Source organism: Dipodomys spectabilis, unplaced genomic scaffold (genome assembly GCF_019054845.1).
Source record: "Dipodomys spectabilis isolate Male_0828 unplaced genomic scaffold, ASM1905484v1 ptg000219l, whole genome shotgun sequence".
NCBI classification, from domain to species: Eukaryota; Metazoa; Chordata; class Mammalia; order Rodentia; family Heteromyidae; genus Dipodomys; species Dipodomys spectabilis.
In genome coordinates, this window is record NW_024870896.1 from 365689 (window position 1) to 383558 (window position 17870).

The 17870-nt window shown below is 50.4% G+C and overlaps 2 protein-coding genes across 2 annotated transcripts in view; one reads left to right on the top strand and one right to left on the bottom strand.

Moving 5' to 3' along the window:
* Hcn4 (hyperpolarization activated cyclic nucleotide gated potassium channel 4) overlaps nt 1-1363 on the top strand; it is a 38469-nt gene extending 37106 nt beyond the window's left edge. Inside the window, exon 8 of the mRNA XM_042697476.1 lies at nt 24-1363. Within this exon, the coding sequence (XP_042553410.1) occupies nt 24-1363 (1340 nt within the window). The remainder of the gene's footprint in view (nt 1-23) is intronic.
* Nucleotides 1364-16799: 15436 nt separating this feature from the next.
* Nucleotides 16800-17870, bottom strand: part of Neo1 (neogenin 1) — a 122809-nt gene continuing 121738 nt past the window's right edge. The window contains exon 28 of the mRNA XM_042697384.1: nt 16800-17582. Coding sequence (XP_042553318.1) covers nt 17499-17582 — 84 coding nt within the window. The 3' untranslated portion in view covers nt 16800-17498. The remainder of the gene's footprint in view (nt 17583-17870) is intronic.

Here is a 17870-nt window from a genome sequence, read left to right on the forward strand (position 1 = left end):
CCTGCTCGCGTTCCGTGACCCAGGCAAGAAGAACTCCATCCTCCTCCACAAAGTGCAGCACGACCTCAACTCGGGCGTCTTCAACTACCAGGAGAGCGAGATCATCCAGCAGATCGTGCAGCACGACCGCGAGATGGCGCACTGCGCGCACCGCGCCCAGGCCGCCGCGCCCGCCGCGCCCGCGCCGCCCGTCATCTGGACGCCGCTCATCCAGGCGCCGCTGCAGGCCGCGGCCGCCACCACCTCGGTGGCCATCGCCCTCACGCACCACCCGCGCCTGCCCGCCGCCATCTTCCGCCCGCCGCCGCCGCCGGGCGCCGGCCTGGCCGGGCTGGGCGGCGGCCCGACGCCCCGGCACGCGCGGCGGCTGCAGTCGCTGCTCCCGTCCGCGCCGGGCCCCGCGTCGCCCGCCAGCAGCCCCTCGCAGGCCGACACGCCGTCCTCGTCGTCCTTCCACATCCAGCAGCTGGCCGGCTTCGCGGCCCCGGCGGGGCTGAGCCCGCTGCTGCCGTCCTGCGGCTCCTCGCCGGCCCCCACGCCGGCCGCCGCCGGCGCCAGCTTCGGCCACTTCCACAGGGCGCCGGGCGGCTCCCTGTCCTCGTGCGAGTCGCCGCTGCTCAGCCCGCCGCAGGCCGCCCCGCCGCCCGCCGCCCGCGCCGGCCTGGCCCTCCCGGAGCACTGCCCGCCGCCGCCGCCCTCCTCCCGATCCCCGACGGCCAGCCCCGGGCAGCTGGGCCAGCCCCCCGGGGAGGCGGGCCCCGGCCTGCCCGGCACGCCCGAGACTCCCCCGCGGCCGTGCTGCGCGGCCGCGGCCCCCGGGGGCGCCTCCCCTGCAGCCCTGACCCCCCGGGGCGGCCTCAGCCCCCCCGGCCAGAGCCCCGGCCCCCCCAGAACTTTCCCCAGCACTCCCCCCCGGGCCTCTGGCTCCCACGGCTCCCTGCTGCTGCCCCCCGCCTCCAGCCCCCCACCCCCCCAGGTCCCCCAGCGCCGGGGGACCCCCCCCCTCACCCCGGGACGCCTCACCCAGGACCTCAAGCTCATCTCAGCCTCGCAGCCCGCCCTCCCCCACGACGGGGCGCAGACTCTCCGCAGAGCCTCCCCGCACTCCTCGGGGGAGTCGGTGGCCGCCTTCCCCCTCTTCCCCCGGGGGGCCGAGGGGGGCAGCGGGAGGCCCCATGGTGCCAGCCCCGGCCAGCATGTCACTCTGCCTCGGAAGACATCCTCAGGTTCTCTGCCACCCCCTCTTTCTTTGTTCGGGGCAAGAGCTGGCTCTTCTGGGGGGCCCCCTCTGACTGCTGCACCCCAGAGGGAAGCTGGGACCAGGTCTGAGCCTGTGCGCTCCAAACTGCCGTCGAACCTATGAGCCGGGCCCTCCCTCCCTCCCTCCTTCCCTCCCTCCCTCCTTCCCTCCCTCTTTTTTTCCCCTCCCTCTTTTCTTCCTGCAGGTTTAACTGTGATTAGGAGAGATACCAATAACAATAATAATTATCATTAAAAACAAACACCCCCAGAACATCCCAGACAACAAAAGACAGCAGAAAATAACCAGGCATTCCTAGAGCCGCAGATTTTTGGTCCCTTGCTTTTCTAGACAATTTTAATACTCTTCACTAGAGGGAGGGAGGGAGGGAGGGAGGCTGGAGGAAAAGCAGATAAGGCTCCAAGGCAAAACAGCAGGTGGGGGCCTCTGGGAGGGGGTGCAGGTGAATATTTGGGGGTTCCTGGAGCAGGTGTGTCATTGTATTGGTTTTGGAGCGAGTAGCCCCTGTGAACTTGGGAGGCCATTCTGCTGGGGAGTCCCCCCGCCTCGCCCATCCCCAGAGGTGGGGGTGGGGGCACCCCCTATGCCCCAGGCCTCTGAGGGCCTTGCATTTTTCTCTACTGTAAACGTAGCAAGCTATGTATCTGAATCTCTATGTACCCGTCTGTAGGATGTGAATATGTATAGCTATGTAGCGCTCCGCAGAGCCATGTAGATAGCAGTTTCACATGCGTGCGTGCGTGCGTGCGTGAGTGTGTGTACGTGTGTGTGTGCCATCTCGTTTTAACCCCAGGACACCAGGTCACCTTACATCCAGCAATCGGTATGGCCCACAGGCCGGGCGCTGCAGAGTGTGGGGAAAACGGGGGGACTAAGCACCCCTCTCTCCCCATTCCCCCCCCCCCCCCCCCCCCCCCCCGTCCCCATCCCTGGGCACAAATCCTGACCCAGCCCGACCTCTTACCACATGGAGGCAGAAGCTTCTGGTGAGCCTCTCGCTTCCCAGGGGTCTCAGGCACACCCCTTCACCTCCGGGGACACCTCCGGGGTCCCTGGTGGTCCAGCTCCACAGTGGGAGGCGAGGCGCGGATCCTTTTACTGAGTCTGTTCTGTGCCAAGCACTGGTCTCGCACTTTATACCCGTGAGCCCCTCCCGACTCACGCACCGTGAGGCAGGGACCCCCACGGGTCTCCCATTTCACAGATGAGGTGAACGGGTTCGAGTCTCCAGAATCCCGTGAAGGAAGGAGTGGCCACAAGTTCAGACTGAGAGGGTGTGATGGGCCGAGGGTTAACAGTGCAGAGCCGCGGTCCAACAGCGCGGGCGTGGGTTCGAGTCTCAGCCGGCCACTTCTTAGCTGTGTGACTTTGGGCAAGTCATCTGACCTGTGACCTCATTTGTAAAATGAGAACAACGGGGTACTGCCTCACAATGACCTATGAAGACCATATATATTATATATACATATATAATATATATACACACACATATATACATATGTATATGTATATGTGAAATGCCCAGCCCAGCTCCTGGCACACAACATAGTAGGTGCTCAATAAATCACCTTCCTTCTGCACTCAGACCACGACATGACTTCACTGGACTCTGGTGAGGACCCAGGGAGCTTTTGGTGGATGATGGCTCCAGGAGACAAAAATCTCAGGGCTCCAGAATGCGGCTGTGCCTCCTTTTTAGGGGGTGGGGGGTCAGAGGAAAGGGGTGTGGCCACTGGTGGGCTTACGCTAGAGCTAGAGAAGTGGGGAGAATGGAGGGAGAGGGAGGGGAAAGATGGGGAGTTGGCAAGGGTAGGGCACTAAGTGGGATGTTCACTGAGGCGCGCGTGGAATTGCAGGGCTTTGAGGCAGGGAAGCCACAGGCTGGTCTGGGGGCCCAGAGGTGGGATCTGGGTGGACAGGTTTGGGGTGATTAGAAAGGAAACACATATAGGATCCTGGTTGAGCCGTGATCGAGATTCGCCATTACCTAGAAGGGCAGGGGCAGGGAGGGCGGGCAGTCCTAAGAAACAAGGGCCGGCCATGCCTGGTCTGTGCAGAATGCTCCATGGTTGGCAGAATGGTGGTGCGGTGGGGTTTGGCTCTGAGCTGTCCTGGGATGGGAAGCAGGGCCATCGGCTGTGGGGCTGGAAGCATTAACCCAAGAGAGAAGGGGCAAAGGCCCTGGGGCCCTCCATCCCTTCTGATCTGGAGAAGCTGCTCAGGTACAGAGTACTCAGAGCTAGGATTTAAACCGTGCTGTGTGTGTCCCCTTCTAGAATGCAGCTCAGAGGAGACTCCAGCCCACAGCCCGGCCCGGGAGCAGGAGGAGCCAGCAGGGCCCTGGCCTAGCTGCTCTTCTCCACTCACATTTTATAAGAGACTCTGGGGGGGGGGGGGGGCTCCTTGGGAGAGGCCGGGGGCGGGTCAGGTGGGCCCTTCTGTCCCCAGCACCCCACAAGCAATTTTCAAATCTTCCACTTTTAACACAGAAAACGGCCGCATGTGCCGTGGTGTATATTTTATTTAAATAAAAAAAAATTCCAGCAAGTGCTGCCTTCTTCTAGGGGGCTGGGGAAGTGTGTGTGTGTGTGTGTGTGTGTGTGTGTGTGTGTGTGTGTGTGTGTGTGTGTGTGTGTGTGTGTGTGTGTGTGTAGATGGAGAGTTGAGGTTAATGTGTGTGTGTAGATGGAGAGTTGAGGTTAATGGGGGATCCTGGCAGTGGAGGGGTGAGGACATGAGTGTTTAAACCTGCAACGCCCCAGATGTGAAGTTAGGTGATGGGGAGTTGGGGATACCTGGAACCAAGCTGGCGGGGGAGGGGGGCGGGCGCAGAGGATGGGGGCACAGCGTGGCTTGGCTAATCTCCCACCCTCTGCCACTCTTGAATGCAGGGATCCCACAGGGTGCCCGTGGCTGGAAAAGCAGAGTCCTCCAGCTCCTGGCATCCTGGGGAGGGGAAAGTCCTCAGCAAAGGTCAGGAAACCCCGGCCAGTGTTTCCCCCATCACTGCTCACCAAGGCTGTTTCCATGGTAACTGGCCTGGGAGTCCGGTTGCTAGGGAGAGGCAGCTCAGCAGGCCCGAGCATCCCCATGGTGACTGCCCCGCTGTGGCCAGGCGGCGGTGGTGCTGCTTCCTTGGGACCTCGGTGGGCGCGCCGGCTCAGGCAAGCCCAGGCTCTGCACTGCAGGGGCGGCCTTGGACTGGAGGGCAGCCACAGCTTCTGGGTTGGGTGGGCAGAGGTGTGTGGGCAGGGGGGTAGCCTGCAGAGACAAGGTCTGGGGAACAGGTCCCGACCGCCGCTCCCTGTCTTTGTACTTTCTTTCTTGACTCCAAAGAGCAATTGTCTATTAGCTTTTCTTTTTTTTTTTTTTGCCAGTCCTAGGGCTTGAACTCAGGGCCTGAGCACTGTCCCTGAGTTTCTTTTGCTCAAAGCTAGCATTTGAGCCACAGCGTCACTTCTTCCTGCTTTTTCTGTTTATGTGGTACTGAGGAAATGAACCCAGGGCTTCATGCATGCTAGGCCAGCACTCTACCACTAAGTCACCTTCCCAGCCCCTCCTGCATATTTCAACTGCCTCACAAATCTTTAAGGTCAGAAGGAGCCTGAGTTACAGAGAGTCAATAGCTCTGGGGGCCACAGGCAGGGCAGGAACTTACCCACCCCATCAGCTAGAGGAGAGGGAGTTGGTTGCATCTTCCAGGTCTGGAAACTCAAACTCTGTCTCTTCCCGTTGGAAGCAAAGGCCAGGTGGGAGGAGCCATTGTACCCAGTGGCAGACAAGATAGGGTGTAGTGTCTGCAGAGAATTAAAAACAAAAAAGAAGGAGGAATGGTCAACAGTTTGGTTTTCCTTACAATCTCAGCTGGCAAGCTGGCGGGATGGCCTGAGTTGCTCTTCTGCTTCAGTGGGACTGAACCCTGTGAAGGATTTCAAAAGAGTTTTCTTTTCCATCTGTTGTGGGACTTGAATTCAAGGCCTGGGTGCTGTCTCTGAGCTCTTCCTCTCAAGGCTAGTGTTTTACCACTGGAACCACACAGCTCCATTTCTGGCTTTCTGGTGGTTTACTGGAGATGAGTCTCAAGGACGTTCCTGCCTGGGCTGGCTTGGAACCATGATCATCAGATCTCAGCCTCTTGATTAGCTAAGATGACAGGTGTGAGCCCCAGGCACTGGGTTAAAAGATTTTTGGGGGTGGGGGGAGTATTGGGGAATGAATTTACAGCCTGCAGCTTATTGGGCAGGTGCTCTACCACTTGAGCCATGGCTCCAAGCCCTCAGAAGAAAAAGAATCCCTTTCCTGGTATCCACTTCTCTTGCCAGCCACTGCCCCTTGCTCATCTCCCCCATCTCCCCTGCCATCCCCAGAAGTTACTATTCCTCCTTGCCAATCTGGCTTCCCTTTTTCTCCTCTAGAACAGCTCACAGTGGCAGAGCCCAGGGCTGCTGTTTCCCTGGTGTGTTAGGCAGGCCTGCCGTCCGGGCCCCCCTTGGCTTTGCTGTCTCTGACCTCTCCTCTCTATTCAACCCTAGCTTTAAGGGCTCTTCTTCCTCTCCCAAGGGTTGGTGCTCCTCGGGCCTTGAGGCCTTGATCCCTATCTTGTAACTCCCCTGGGGGATGACCTCACCCATGCCCAGGGCTGGGCCTGGAAGGGGGGGGGGGAGCTTCCCTGACTTCTCCATTTCCTCCAGGTCCCCAGATCCCCCCGCTTTCCAGGGGATCAGCCTGCTCTGATGAAGCAGGCAGGCCTCACATTCTCTGCTGCGCGGAGCAACTACTGCACATGCCCTCCAACCCTTGGCTTCCTCCATCTCCTATATTTCATATAGGCAGGAGACATAGCACATAAAAATGACATTAAAAGACATAAGCAGCCAGGTGCCACTCAGTTAAAGAAATGACATGAGGCATATCATTTTTGTTGTTTTTGGTGGTGGTGGTGGGGCTTGAACTCTGGGCCTGGGCGTTGTCCTGAGCTCTTCAGCTCATGGTGATGGCTTTACCACCTCAGCCACAGAGCCACTTCTGGTTTTCCGAGTGGTTTATTGGAGATAAGAGTCTCACGGACTTTCTTGCCCGGGCTGGCTTTGAACTGTGATCCTCAGATCTCAGCCCCCCTGAGTAGCTAGGATCACAGGCGTGAGCCACTGGCGCCTGGCATGAGCCCTATCTTTGAAGGCCTCTTACCCTCGCCTAGCTTTGTACCTCTTAGGAAAATCACTCATCTGATTTTTGTTTCTGTTTTTGTGCCAGTACTGGGGTTTGAACTCAGGGACTCACAATCTCCCTGTTTTTTTTCTACCACTTGAGCCACACCTCCACATTCAGATTTGTTTTTGCTGGTTCATGGGAGATAAGTCTCTCAGATTTAATCTTCCTGGGCTGGCTTCAAACCAGGATCCCCAGATCTTAGCCTCTTGAGTAACTAGGATGATTAAGTGTGAGCCATCAGTATCCATCATCTGTGTTTCCATGTTACACTTTCCTACAGAAATTTCCTACAGAAATAAATGCTTCTGAATAACACTGTATTCAGTTCCACACCATGGTGGAAGAGTGGAGATTGGAAGTAGCTATGGAGGGTAGGAGGATTTTTCTTTTTTTTTTTTTGGGGTCCGGTCATAGGGCCTGAACTCTGGGCCTGGGCGCTGTCCCTCAGTTCTTCAGCTCAAGGCTAGCGCTCTACCACTTGAGCCACAGTGCCACTTCCGGCTTTTTTCTTTTTGCTTATGTGGTGCTGAGGAATCGAACCCAGGGCCTCGAGCATGCAAGGCAAGCGCTCTACCACTGAGCCACCTTCCCAGCCCAGGAGGATTTTTCTTAATAACACTGTTCAGAATTGCTAATGTATGACGATGATAAAAGTCAGCTTGGGTTTTAGTTGGTTTTGTTATTGCTTTATACTTCTTTACAAAAGAAAGTATCTTTTTAAAAAAAATCGTCTGCATTGTACACCACTGCATAGGAATTGTGCTGTATGAATTGTTTTCACTCAGTAGTTTATTTTTCTGAAATCCCATTGATGCAAATAGTTAATTCGTGTTCATTCTGTATAGCATTCCATGTATGAATTGTCACTGTTCACTTTCATACTCTTGGTGGAGAAGGGTCGTAAGTCACTTCCAGTTCTCATGGTTAGTTACAAACACCGCTGCTACAAATGTTCATGGCTCCTCACAAGATGTGTAAAAGGTCTCTAGGCGCTATATCTAGAAGCAGAATATCTGAGTCATTGGGTAAATTAATCTTTTCCTTACAAGATAATGTCAAGTTGTTTTAATATTCCTAATAGTTTCTCCTCCCACCTGCCAGGGGTATTTCTCTTGCTGCATATTCTTGCCAATAACTGGAATCATCAAACTTATTTTTCCCAGTTTAGTGCTACCTAATTGTGTTTTAATATGCAAATCCCTAATTACTAGTAAGGCTGCTTCTTTGTTCATATATTTAATTACCGTGTGTGAGAAGTATTAACATGTGCATTTTGCCTGATTTTCTACTGTCATTGGTCTTTTGATTTTTAGGAATTTTACACACACACACACACAAATTTGAAAAACAAGTTCTCTATCCAACTGTGTGTTACAATATCTTCTTCCTGTTTATGGCCTATATTTTTCCTTGTTGAATGTAATTGTTGAATGGAGGCTTTAAACTTTAATATGTTCAAGTTTGGTCACCTATTTCAAATTCTAGAAACTTCCTTAATGTTTTGGGGTGTTTTTTTTTTGCCTTCAGAAACCAGTCATATTCTGATGCTATATTGCTCTGTTATTTATTTCTAAAAGTATAAGGTTTTGCTCATCAAATTTAAGTCCTCAGTCACTCCGATCTTGCTGTGGTATGAAGGCGTAATTTCTTTCTGTCTTGCAAGGGTGGCCAATTATTCCTCCATCATTTATGGACCGTGCCTTGACTAATTTGCAGTGCAGTCCACTTCTGTGTGTCTGATTTGGGTCTGCGTGAAGGTTCCTTAGTCTGTACCACTAGCTTATTTGTTCACACAACCTAGACATAGCATAGCTTTGTAAAATCCATTGATAACTAGTAGAGAAAATCCCTCAGTTCTTCTGAAGGAGTATCTTGGCTGTCTTACTCTCTTTGCACTCACAGAAATATTTTAGAATCGGTTTGTTAAGATGCATGAAGAATTCAGTTGACTGATTGAAATGACAACTGATGTTGACATTATTATGAAAATTCGCATACCTATCCCTATATTTGGGTCTTATTTTAATGTCTTTGTATAGTATTACCTGCCCCAATAGGAGTAGCCTGGAATTTTAGTGATTTACCATGCCTACCATGACAAAGGTGTATCAAAGGCAGGTAAAGCCCTACGCAGGTCAGGCAGCCACTGTTCCTTACTAACACGAACTCGAAGCCCTCTACTTCAAGATCCCTGTGGGAGAAGAGACCAATGGCAGAGATGATGAGTCACAGAGAACAGCAGGAATATGAGGGACCCCCATCACAGGGCCCCTCCATACTACAAGAGGCCTGAAATGTGGGGGCACCTGGAATGTTTGCTGGTGACACCTGACATGCCAAATCCGTCACTTATAGGTTTCTAATTTTCATTAAAGTTGTTCTCATCCCTCTCGGTCTCTGTCTCTGTCTGTCTGTCTCTGTCTGTGTTGAACTCAAACCCTTGCGCTTTTGCTCAGCTTTTTTGGCCCACAGCTGGAACCGTTCTAACTTGAGTCATGTTTCCAGTCTAGCTTTTTTATTGGATATTTGGAAATTAAAAGTCATGTATTTCTCTGCCCATGCTGGCTCTGAACTACAATATTCAGATCTCAGCTTCTTGAGTAGCTAGGATTACCATGGTATCCAAAAAAGTTTTACGTTTATTCCTTTTATTTTTGTGGCTACTGGTGATGGTATGTTTCTTATTGAGGAATAACCTACACACAGCAAAAACTTCTAAGTGTACATTGCAATGAAATTTGACAAAAAGACAAGAGTCCTGTGATCACTCCAAGAATTAGGGCAGAGAACATTTCCATCACTCCCCAAGTTCCTTCATGCCTCTTTATTTTTGTTGTTGTTGTGTTGCAAGTCCTGGAGCTTGAACTGGGGCGGGGCACCGTCCCTGAGCTTCTTTTTGCTCAAGGGTGAGCGCTGTACCACTTGAGCCGCAGTGCCTCTTCTGGCTTTTCTGAGTAGTTTATTGGAGATTAGAGTCTTGTGGAGTTTCCTGCCTGGGCTGGCTTCAAACTGCAATCCTCAGATCTCAGCCTCCTGGGTAGCTAGGATGACAGGCATGAGCCACCAATGCCTGCTCCCTTTTCATGTCACTTAGTTGAGTTTTCTCCTCTCACTCCTGATTCCTCACAATTTTGGCTTTTTTTTTTCCTTGGCACCAAAGTTTTGCTGTTTCTAGAATAATTCCATGTAAATGGAGTCATCAAGCTTTCAGACTGTATCCAATTTCTCTCATTCAGCTTTTGAAGTCTGTCCATGGAATGTAAAGCAATATTCCTTGTTAAAGATAAGTCTGAATTTGTTTATGACAAACGAGATTGTTTCTTTTGGTTCTTAAGAATAAAGCTCCTATGCACATTCATTATGTTCTAGTCTTCATTTGACTTTTCTTCATGATAATTCAGGGATGGCACTCTTGGGTCATATGGTAAATCTAATGTTCATTTCACAAGAAACTGCCAAGTGCTTTCCAAAGTTGGGAGTACTGTTTTGCATTCTCATCAGTAGCCGTGTAAGACTACTAGTTACTTTGTGTCCTCATACTTGATATGTCAGTCTGTTTGATTTATACCATTCAAGAAGTTTTTGATTTGCATCTCCATAATGACTAAAAGATGTTCTGAGCACCGTTTCCGGTTATTTATTTGCTATCCATATATGTTCTTTAGTAAAGTGACTGTTTAAATCTTTGCACAGTTGTTTCTCCCAAATCATGTTTCCTTCATATAAATATATTTTTTTCAAGAGACAGGTCCTTTATAAGATGGACATTTTGCAAATATTTTTTTTCTAGTGTGTGGCTTGCCTTTTCATTTTCTTAGTCATGTCTAAGATTAAACATTTTAATTTTGATGATATCTAGTTGATTCTATGATTCATGGTTTCTTGCAAAGGAGTTAAAATGACACATTGGAAAATATCTGCTAACTTGGTACAGAAGAAGGTACCAATAGAAGGCTAGGGGCATGGTCCAAGCACCTACCTAACACACTGAAGCCCCCAGGTTCTATCCCTACTAAAAGGAAGAGGGGGAGGAGAACTGTAATCAAGAGTGATTGCAAAGAAAGACAGATGGAAAGCCAATAGTGAAAAAGACATAAATCCTACCTTGTTGATAATTATATCAAGTGTAAATGGGCTAAACATTCAGATTAAAGGTAGAAGTTAATGGAATGGATTTTTTAAAAAGCCCATGATCCAACTAAATACTACCTACAGGAAACAAATTTTATATTTAAAGATTCAACTAGGCTGGAAATAAACAGAGGTGGAAGGTCACACGAAACAAACAGCCAAAAGAGAACTGCACTAACACCAAGATAGACCAAGATAGGAAAGAAACTGTTGCTCAAGACAAAGGACAGTTTATAATAACAGGGTCAATCCGTGAAGACACTTTAGACATTATAAAGATACATAGCACTAACAACAGAGCCCCCAAATTCACAAAGTAAAGCTGACACATTGAAAGGGAGAAAAGAATTGAACAGCAATAGTTTCTGACTCCAACACCCCACTTTTAACAATGGATCGAACTAAAGATCAGAAAGAAAACAGAAAGTTTGAACAATATAAATCCAGATGTCCCCAACTAACATCCCTGGAACATTTCACCGAACAGTAGAGGAATGCACATTCTTTTCAGGTGTACATGGAAGATTCTCCAAGACTAGGTTATCAGATCGGAAGATTCTCCAAGACTAGGTTATCAGATCACAAGACTCAATAAATTGAAAAGAATTTAAGTCATACAGTTTATTTCTGGTCACAATAGAAGGAAATGAGGAATAACAAAGAAATCTGAGAACAATTGTAAATGTAAAAAACTAACAGGCACCTAAATAACCAATAACTCATTGAGATAAATGAGACCCACTTTCTAACCCACCAACACATGGGATGTGGCAGCAAAAGCCACTATCAGAGGAAAATTCATAGCAGTAAATTATATATTAGGTTCACTTTTCTGGCCTCTATGAGGAACATTACTTTCTTTGGAGTAAATCATTTGAAATGTTTTTTTGTTGTTGGTAGTAGAGCTTGAACTCAGGACCTGGGTGCTGTCCCTGAGTTCTTCTGTTCAAGGCTAGTGCTCTACTAGCTAGCACTCTACTTTGAGCCACAGTTCCATTTCCAGATTTCTGGTGGTTCATTGAAGAGTCTCACGGACTTTCTGGCTCAGGCTCTCAGCCTTCCGAGTAGCTAGGAAGACAGGTGTTAGCCACCAGCACCTGGCTTTATTGAAAACATTTGTTTTCAATGGAACCTGGCTGCATTCAACACTGTGTGTGACGAATTTCGGAGATTTGGAGATGTAGAGCACAGGCTAGCTCTCCCATTGAAGGCTGGCCAGCCTTACTACCCTCATGGCCTTAGCACTGGGCTGCTGAGTGGGGCCTTGAACTTAATCCAGTGACAAGAGGCAGATCACAGGTCTGATTCAGGGATGGATGAGATCTGTCCTCTTCAGGCAGACTGACAGCTGTTATCAAGTGGGTAGCTGCCCCGTTCTTCAGAGCCTGCTCCTCCCTGCATAGATCCCTCATGTCAGGTCCAAGACTGAGCTCAGTCTTACTCAGGATATGTTACCAGAAATTCAGTATTAGTCACTGAATTTCAAGTTTCATCACCTTCACCAGGCAGGTTCATTTAATGAAGACTGTGTCCAAACACAAGTATGGTTCCTTTCCTTCAGGAACTCACAGAAATTAAACGAGAACCATCAGAGGACCAGATGTTAGGTTGGTCTTTGAAAGTGAACATCGATTTGCCAGCATAAAAAAATAAAAAGTGCTGAAAGCCAGGCACCAGAAGCTCACGTCTGTAATCCTAGCTACTCAGGGAGGCTGAGATCTGAGGACTGCAGTTCAAAGACAGCCTGAACAGGAACGTCCACGTGACTCTTATCTTCAATAAACTACTCAGAAAAAGTTTTGAAAGTGGCACTGTGGTTCAAGTGGTAGCATGCCAGCCTTGAGCATAGAGAGGCTCAGGGGCAGAGCCCAGACCCTGAGTTCAAGCCCCAGGACTGGCAAAAACCAAAGGAAAAAAGCCAAACCAAAACAAAAACGCAGTGGTGACTCGAGCGGATAGGGAAACAATTTGGGATTAAGGAAACATAGAGGCCAGACATCATGGCTATTCTAGAAGCACAAACCATCCTCTTTTGCCATGGCCAAATAGGGTGAAGGGGGAGATTCAATGGGAAATGAAAGAGACGAGGCTGACAAAGCCACTTGATCAGGGTTCTATAGGGGAGAGGTTCAGGATCCAAATGAGACACCTGGAGGCTGTGTATAGGATTCAACTCCATGCTGGGAGATGGAGATGGAGTCCCTGGGGAGGGGGGGGGGCGCATTTGAGGGATGGAGCTGGCAGGGCTTGCTGATCAATGTGTCGTGGTATCGGGGAAGAGTCTAGAATGATTCCCAGATTGCCCTTTTGGGAGGGTAGAGCCATTAACCAGGCAGGCACCCACTAACAAGGCAATGGGGTGTCAAGGACCCTGGGCAGGAATGGAAACATACCGTGACAACCCAGACACCAGCTGTCTCTTAGAATCTGGATCACGGTGGCAGGAGCTCACATTTCTTGACCAGTGAAGGCCTTGTGAGCTCCCCGTGACACCTGGATTTCTGTGATTTCTAGATAAGAGCTTCGGACTTCAAACTTCTGCTTGTAGTGAATGAGTTCCATTTATGGCTGGGTATGCACACCCTGCCAGACAGAGCAGCTGCACACGTCCATGCTGGCTAGAGAGGCTCTTGGCTGTTTGAGGAGTGACCTGGCTCATGCCTGGTCACTTGTGCATCGGGACAGCTGTTATATAAGACTTAGGGGAGCGGGAGTCGGGGGAGGTCAACCTCACAGAAGTGCAAAGCATTAGCAGCGGAGGTCTTTGTGATGCCCAAGGCTGGCCATTTTTCATGGGGCTCTTCCCCCTCCCCCGCTAACCACGCGGTTCTGCCTTCTTTCACCATCTTGATGATACAGGCTGCCCCTCACCCCCAATTATTTCAGGAAGTTCCAAATCCTTCTTTCTCTGAAGTGCCGCGAGCACTCTCTTGAAACTCTTTTGAGGTCAGGTCTCTTTCATGTTCTAGCTCCATCAAGTTCCTGGTTGAGTGAAAACGCCTATCCATAGCAACATCTTCTAGGCTTAAAGGTAACTTCGTCTGAAATAGCATTTGATCTCAACAGGATGTCTTAGGAGGAAGTGCAAGTATTTCCTCCCACTATGCACACCTCTCCCCCAGCACCGTGCTGCTGCAGCTTCCCCGGTGGTTAAGTCTGCCAGCTGATGGTGCAGGCAATTTGGTCTGTGGTGGCTGCTGCTTGTTTGTGCCCTGGCCTCACCCCCATGGTCATCCACTTTTGGCTTGTTCACTCTTGTTCTTTAATCTCCCCTGGTGGTGCTTCCTCCCCAGAAAGGTGGCTGGAACGAGGGCTGCAGGCAAGGGGCGCACGGGAGGCCTTTCTTACGTACACAGTGCTTTGTCCACAGCTCTTCTTAGAATCAGTGTTAAGGACAATTTTTCTTTTTCCTTTTTCTTTCCTTCCTCTTGCTCTCTCTTCTTTCTCTGTCTTTTGTCCAAGATTGAGATTCAAACTCAGTCCCTGATGCTTTCATTCATTGGCTGGCGCTCTACCAACTGAACCATGTCTCCAACCTCAACCATCTCGTCTTAACTGCCAGCACCCAGTCAGTCATTCTAGCATCAGCATTTCTTAGGACTGTCAGGCAGACATGTAAACTTTCAAGTTCACCCTGGGATGTCAGCACAGCTGCTGAAGTGGGAAGGTTCCAGCCTCAGAACACTAGGAACCGAAACGGGGTCCTGCCATGGGTTGGGAGGTGGGGGTTTCCCCCGGGACTGAGTCCCTGAAACTGTCCACTCACCCAAGAGACAGACATCAGCTAAGATACTCAGAAAGGAGAAATTCTCCAGTCTTCACTAAGCCCACAAGCCTGCAGAAAATGACAACAGACCCAGGAGGGCAAAGTGTGCCAAGAGCTCCACCTAGGGATGTGGAAGGGGCAGCCTGGCTGGAGCCGCAGGTGTCTGTCTATGTGGAAGTAGAGGCTGGAGCAGTCAGACATACTGTGATCTCAGACTTCGTCCTGAGGCCAACAGGGCGCTATTAATGGGAACAGCAGGGTTTGGGTTTCTCTGCTAGAGCGCAAGCTGGCAGCAGAGTGGATGGACCACAGGGGCAGAGTCCTGGTTCTACTGCAGGCTCAGATGGTATAAATGTTGTGATAGTGGAAGGAGCCTCTCTTAAAGCCCCTGATCCTGGTGGTGGGTATCTGGGTGGTTGGTTGGGCATGGGAAGCGGCCCAGGATGCCACCGTGTTAACAGTGAGCTGGGCTGAGACCCGCGTGCTATTCGGATGGCTGCCAGGTGCCACCTGCTGTCCTTGGGCAGCTCAGTCTCTGCAGGGCAGCACCAGTCGGGCGGACAGAGGGACGGGACTTGTGTTTGGCACAGGTGGATGGATGGTCAGGTGCCTTGTGACTCACCTGCTACTTCTCCCTCAGGTTTCCCTTAGAACTCCCGGTTATAGAGCTGCGAGAGGCAACAGGGCAGTTCATTAGAGGCAGAGAAACAGGAAGTGGGTTGAAGGAAAATAAACTCTTTGACTAGACCAGTTTGATCGGATTAAAGAAGTGTATTGGATTTCCAATACTAAATAAAAACATGAAACCGTCTTTCTTTCTTTCGTTTTTTTTTTTTTTTTTTTAAAAAGCCATAGAGTTTACAGCATCAACTACAGTAAAGGCCAAACAGGTGTGTACAGAGAGCCCAGCCCAGCCGTCCTCCGGGCCCTCCCACAAGCTGGGGGCAGGGCTGCGCCTGCCCGCACACCCCCCCCCCCATGCCCACACCCGGAGCTGCCGGGCAGTTCAGCTAGGACACAAAGACGCACAATGGCTTAGTTTCAAAAATCACAGAAAAATGTTAAGAAAATGTATTAAATTGTGAAAAGGTGCAATACAGAATATTTTTCTTTTTATTAAAAAAAAAAAAAAAATCCCAACCTTGAAGTTACTTTAAAAATAGGTCCCTCCCCTCCCCCACCCCAATTCTGTGGCAGTATCCAGGTACCAAAGCCCTGAGGTAATGAAAGTATAGGGGTTCATGGGAGGGAATGCCCTAAATATTGAGCATGTTCTTTGGGCAAGAGAGATGATTTCTGGGCAAGGTGGCTCTCCTGGTGGCTGGAGTGCTCTCTTCAAACTATATGCCAGCAGGAATTCCAGCACTGAAGTTTTGATTACCTCCCCCCCCGCCCCCCCCCCCCCCCGCCCCAGCCCCAAAACAAAACAAAACACCATAAACACAGAGAGCAGAGAGCTCATCCTGGAGAAAAGCAAGCATGTGGTAAGGCCTAAAGAGGGTGCAATGACCCTACCTGCCACCTGTGGGCACCCACGGTGGTCTGGGCAGTCTATTCGCCGTAGAACCCACGCCTGACTGTCTTTGGGGGTCTTGTGTTTTCATCACATATTCTTGATATTACAAAAGACAAGCACACGCCTCAGCTTACCTTTGTAAGAAAATGACCCCCAGCGCTCTGCAAAGGTGGAGCCCTTAGTGTACCTTTAATCTCCTGCTGCCTCTTCCTCTCAGGGGTGGGAGGAGTCTGTTGAGCTGTGGGGGTGGCGGGCAGGCGCCTCTGCTTGCCCTCTCTGCTGGCCCTGTCCTCTGTTACTTGAAGAACTGTGTTCAGAAAGACACGGGTAAACCTCTTGGGCACCGCAGCCTCCTTGTGGCTGTGCTTTAGCAGAAGAGGCTCTGCAATTGGCAGTGACCGCTGACCTGGGGACAGGTCCAGAGAGGCCAGAGTCCTCCTCCTCCACCACCAGCCTCCTTCAGAGAAGCCTCCAGCAGCAGGCAAGGGTCCCCACCCTGTGCTCTCTGCCTTGGGGGGACAGTGTCAGGACCTTGCTCTACTGAGCATCCATCACTCCTGCAACCAGAGCAGTATGGGGGCTCAGCATGGACATTCCCGAGGCATGGGGCCGGCTAACTCCTCAGACCCACCTATTGCACAGAAGGACTTTTAACCAGATCCAAATCAAACTCCAGTAGCAATGTAGTGACAGTGAGATGGACATGCCAGCAAAGGGCAGTAAAGAAGACACTTCCATTCTCTGCAGGCTTCTGGAAGAAAGTACATGACGGAAACATTCACAGAACCTTAGCAGCCCCTCCACTTCCTATCCCCAACCCCAACCCCCACCCCAATACTGAATCTGCACAGAAAGCAATAGACAAGTCTTTCAATGTTACATTTCATTCAAATAGATCTGTAATCTCACAGTGATGAGAGGAGAGTGTCAGGTCTTTAATAATTATAATAAAAAATAATAAAAAAAAAAAGCTTACAAACAGCAATGCAGTATTTCCTCTCCCTCAAAGTGATGGATTAACAGCTGGCAGAGGATGCAATGTCTCAGAATTAAAAAATAAAGACAAAACCAAAAACAAGCCTACCCCCACATAACAACCAGTTCACTCTGTCAGTGACTTTCCACATGCAACTGAGACAAGCAGTCACATGCCAGCCACCGGTGGAGAACATCATGGACCTCCTTGGGTTTTGATAGTGTTTTGTTTTTGTTTTTTAAGGTAAAATAAAATAGGACAGAAATAAAATTGTACATAAATCCCAATGTCTACACTCCATAAACGTGATGCAGATGCAGCACGAAGACACAGCCTGGCCACCGTGAAATGCAGGTTGCACTTCCCGCCTCCTCCCTGGACACAAAATTTTGGCCCGTGGTGCCCAGTCCCGCAGGTATCAGCAGGGAAAGGGAAGCTGCCTCGACTCCCGTGTGGTCCAGGCTGACCAGAAGGCCGGTGGCTGTGCCTGGAGCCAGCCGCAGCGGAGGCGCTGGCTGGTCTGCTGGCTCACTGTGCTCTCAAGTGCGTCCTTCGTACTCTGTACAATTCCTTGTTTGCAAGGCTAAGTTCCAAGACTTCCAGACTCAGGCTTGGAGTCATGTCCCCATGAAGGCCATCATGCTGTCGTGATGGCATTTAGGTCCTTCATCAGTCCTTCCAGGTGGGCCATCTCTTTGGTCAGCTCATCTGGTTCATAGCTCTATGGAAAGGAGAATGCAGTTACTAAGCATGAGCCAAGGAGCTGTCTAGGTAGGAGAGCCCACACAGAGAGGTCAGAGCATCAGGGCCAGTGATAAAACTGCCCCAGAAGGCTAGCCTGCCCACACCTAAGCTGGCTAAGAAGAGTCAGAGTACCAAGAGCCACCCAAGGCCACCAAGAGGTATTTTCTTTTTCTGTCTTTTTTTCTTTTTTTTGTTGGTTGTTGGGTTTGATCTCAGGGCCTGGGCGCTGTCCCTGAGCTCTTCAGCTCAAGGCGAGCGCTCTACC